This window comes from Halyomorpha halys, unplaced genomic scaffold, assembly GCF_000696795.3.
Source record: "Halyomorpha halys isolate HHAL.00 unplaced genomic scaffold, Hhal_1.1 Scaffold30.1, whole genome shotgun sequence".
Lineage (NCBI taxonomy): Eukaryota > Metazoa > Arthropoda > Insecta > Hemiptera > Pentatomidae > Halyomorpha > Halyomorpha halys.
Genome location: NW_027110126.1, coordinates 1,151,245 through 1,155,848, shown reverse-complemented (window position 1 = coordinate 1,155,848; position 4,604 = coordinate 1,151,245). Strand labels below are relative to the sequence as shown.

General features: G+C 28.4%; 1 protein-coding gene across 1 annotated transcript in view; it reads right to left on the bottom strand.

Annotated features, from left to right (window-relative positions):
- Window positions 1-609: 609 nt before the first annotated feature.
- Window positions 610-4,604, bottom strand: part of LOC106684931 (uncharacterized) — a 21,447-nt gene continuing 17,452 nt past the window's right edge. Inside the window, exons 13-14 of the mRNA XM_014427313.3 lie at window positions 3,987-4,106; window positions 610-936 (exon numbers count right to left, since the gene is read on the bottom strand). Of these exons, the coding sequence (XP_014282799.1) occupies window positions 826-936; window positions 3,987-4,106 (231 nt within the window). The 3' untranslated portion in view covers window positions 610-825. The remainder of the gene's footprint in view (window positions 937-3,986; window positions 4,107-4,604) is intronic.

The window sequence follows — 4,604 nt, the reverse complement described above, 5'->3', positions numbered from 1 at the left end:
AACTAAATTATATTTGAAATAAAACCTATTTTTATTTTTTTATATGTCTTGCCTAATCTAATAGCTGAGGTCAGTAATCTCTCATCCACTAAAAGACCTCTCTTATCTATTTATTTTATCTAAGTGTGAAAAATGGGACCTGAATATAATGGATATGAAAGGAAAAAGGCTGGTTTTAAGAACAAACAACAAAAATTAATGTAAGTTATTTTACCAAATACTTAACTTTATTTATTAACAGGTAACAGAAATCACAGCAATGGCCAAAGAAAAATTTAAAAAATAATAAAATATAAAACTATCAAGCCATTATTAAACAAGCTATAAAGCAAAAGCTATATATTTAACAAGCTAAAATGAAAAAGTATGTAATAAAATAACTAACAATGTTAATATAAATATATAAGAAACAGGATAATAAATTACATTGAAATTGAAAGACTACTTTACATTAGGTCTATTTAAAAATAAATTAATGCCATATAAAATATATATATATATTATATAGCAGAGAGCAATCAATAACGCACTTCATGGGCCAATAAAATTTTAAGCTTAAAATCCTTCTCATCACCTAAATTAATCTATTATAATATTGTGTTGATCACATACTGTCTTTATAATAAATAATATTTCACAATGGTAAATAAATTTAAATTGAAGTGAAACACTTTTCATTAATGGAGAAGCACTTCCTCTTCATCGATCTTTGCTAATAACACATTTTCGCTGTGCGTGGTGTAACTGCTCCGGTGGGAATTCCAAAATGAAATATAATTCATAAGACAGGTTCAAAATTCATTCATAATTTTTTTTTTTATTTTTTCAAATTGAGTCGATATACTCTTGTAATCTAGCATGCTTCCGGGCTAGTTCTGCCTGTATAATTTCACATTCTGATGTATCTCCAATTAGAGCATTATGTGGAAATACCATCTAGAACAAATAATGAACATCAGATTGTTTTAAACAAAAGAATATAAAAGGAAAGTAATAATGTGGGAAAATTATCTGTTGATCATAAATGATGACAGTAGGAAGATGGTCTTGGGTGCAGTCAAGAAAGAAACCAAATTTGCAAAAAAACTATTTATTAGTAACTGATGTTTCTCCCAATTATCAGGGCTAAATGAGAACAAAAAACAAACATTCTAAAATATGATAAAACTAACAGTATATACAGAAAGTTGTATAAAATATGGTATATTTATATTTATTTAATGCAAGATCGGGCTTACATGATATAACTGATACATTTTTTTTTAATAATTGATTAGGGGGGAGGGGGGTATAGTCTCGTACAAAAGACATCCCTAACTATACCAACATTATAATTCACAGCTGTACATTGGCAGTGGCCAGAGAATTGTTTTAAAAATAAGAACTGTTGTTTCTGGTTTTAATTTGTATTTTCTATTTAGGATAGGATATAGCATTGCTAACCTTGCATAAGTTTGAGTTAGTTAATGTTGATGAGGTGGTTATAGGTAAGGCGGCGATCTAAGTGAATTCCCGGGTATCTTACTGTTTCACAGGCAGAATTCCATTTCACATTTTTACCTTTGAGGATTAGTTCCGGTGTGTCTGGTGGGCATCTAAGAGTAAAAACTATAGAAGTACATTTTTCAATACTCAGACTAATCATCCATTTAGTGAAGTATTGTTTTAGTTCATTAAGGTGACTTTGCAAAGTATTTCTAGCGATTATTATGTCATCATGTAGAGTGAACAATGTTGTATCGTCAGCGAACATAGCTATGGAGGTATGTGTGGACTGGATGATACCGTGAAGATAGAAGTTGAACAGAATGGGAGAAAGGACTGACTGTGGAGTACGGGCATAGATTTGTTTGAGGGTAGAATTTTTGTTATTTATTCTAACAGAAAATGTTCTACCATTGAAGAATGAGCTCAGAATATTGTATAAGTATTTCGGAGTGCCTACTTTCTTTAGTTTATATAGGAGACCTCATCAAACGCTAAAAAATATGGTACATAAAAAAGGAAAACAGTAAAATAAAAAAAATATAAATATATATGAAGTGAATATAAACAAAAAATAAGTAAATTAATGAGAGGTAGAATTACAAATGCACTACTTGAGTAATGAATGGAGAAATAATAATATGCAGAAGTAACAACAAATATTGTACAATTAAAGAAAATGAGGTATAATGCATGAAAAAATCAAGCAGATAGATAGATAAATATTTACCTACATTTGCTGTTACTTCACTATTCATTACTCAAGTAGTAAGTACATTTGCTATTTTACAACTCATTACTATAATTGTTTTTAGTTTATTTTTAATCCATGTATATTTATAGTTGGTTTTAATTTTCATATTTACATATAATTATATTTAAAAAATCTTGCTAGAATTGACTAAAGAAATGGCAGCTCTATTCTAATTATTATTATTCTGGAACTATATCTGCTGCCTTGAGCTATAAGAGAGAACGCATAATCGTTATTAATAAAATTTCATTTCCAGAAGTTTCTATTCTCTCAGCCAGCCCTAACACTACAATTATTTTTTTTTTTTTAAATATACCATATTTTTTAACAACTTTCTATGTTCTCTTGTTCTCATTTAGCCCAGCAAAGTGGAACAAAACATTGGTTACTAATAATAAGTTTTTCTGCTATTTTTGTACCTTTTTTTGACCTGGGCCATCTTCCTATGACAATAATAATAATATCTAAGAATAATGAAGCTGCAAATTTAATTGATGGGATTAAAATTTTGGATGAGAATGAAAAGTTTGCCTGGAAAAAATTAGTTGACCACAATAAAAACAATAAAGGTGACCCATATCATATTACAAGTTTATTTTCAGTTAAAAAAACTAGAAAGCTAAAATTGCTCAGTCAGATCATTTTCTACTATCAGAGGTTATACAATATTTCTAACAGTTGACAAGAAGATTTTACTTAGATTCAGAATCAGAAATAAATTATAATTCTAAAAGTTTTTGGAGTAATAATAAGTCAAGCAAACGACATTTATAGAATAGGCAATGTAAAACTTAAAACTAATAGCTGTATTTCCACCATCATTTAATCCCGAATTACTGAGTACAACATTTTACATATAGATGAATTTAATCATGTAGATCTACTGAGAAGAAATATGTTATTAAATGATTTAAATGTTTCAGATCCCTTTATGCTTCAATCAATCCATTGACGGTATATCAGTCATCGGGATATTTTTTAAAATAAATTTTGAGAACAATTATTATTTGTCCAAAAATTCTGAAATTCATTCGCAACTTATTTGTACTATAGGGTGGATAATTAATGGAGAGTTTGAGAAGCATAAAGCCAACTTAAATGCTATATGCTATGTGATATACTATCTGAATTCCACTTCTTACCTGAAAAAACGTTTAGAGAATTTGGCATATGAGGAGCAATTGTGAATAACAATTCAAATAAATTTGGACTGCCATTTTATAGTATCAATGCTATTCAAGGTGGATTCATTTGAAGGTATAAAAAGGCATTTTCTTAACTTGAAAAATATCAAAATTGGAAAAATACCTAAATATTTGGAATTCATATCAGAATATCTTAATAATTTACGATTTATGGAACTGAAAAAGTCAAGTTAAGTTCAAACCTTGGTCTAATTACTAACTGTCATCCACATCACATGGTTTTTCGAGAAAGTGGAACTGGCTGCCTAGTGAGTTGTGAGGTTTTTAACAGATCATTTAAAAATTTAACAGTATTTGTTTTTTAATCAAAATTTCAAACATGCCAAATTAAAACAATTTTATCAATAACCAATGATTGTGTTCTTTTATTACATGTTATATTTTTGCATGATTCTGCAATTTACTTATTTATTTCTGATTCTGATTGATGACATTTATTTATCGAATGTTAACTTTTACAGGAACTTTTAAGATTTTTAACAATAACTGTAGTATAAAAATAATAATTTGCACATGTGCGAGAGTAATTGCAACGAACTTACTTCTTTTAACTGTGGTTTTACCCGTAGCAATGAAGACAAGAATATTTCTTTCATCTCCGAGGACAGAAAGTAGAGGACCCAATCCGCTCCTCCTTCAACAGCTTCATGGCAGCCCAATTCCTGAAACGTATTATAAATATTAAGTTGAAACAAAAAAATTATTCACTTCAAAATTTGTGAGTTATTTAAATATTAATTAGATTTTTATAAGCATTTTTGGTATTCTGAATTAATGTTTTCATAATTTGAAAAATCCAACAACAAATAAATCAGACATTAGTGCTTTTAGATCACAAATGAAATTTAATTAACCCACACTCTCTAAAGATGGATCCATTCAGATGACAGAAATGTAATATAAAGCGAAGCATGACAAGTTTGTGAAATAAATTACGCACACTCACAACCATTCATGGAAAATATTTACAGGTTCTGGAAAACAAACCTGTTACATGATTTGATGGTCACAAATGCTGATCACTTTCGAGATAGTTAAAAATATCTCAGGTTCATAAAACACTAATACTGACCATCAAAACTAGAGCATTGATACCATCATTAAATTAAAAATTTAAGATAATTAATAATTGTCATTTTAATATTCATTAATAAATAAAA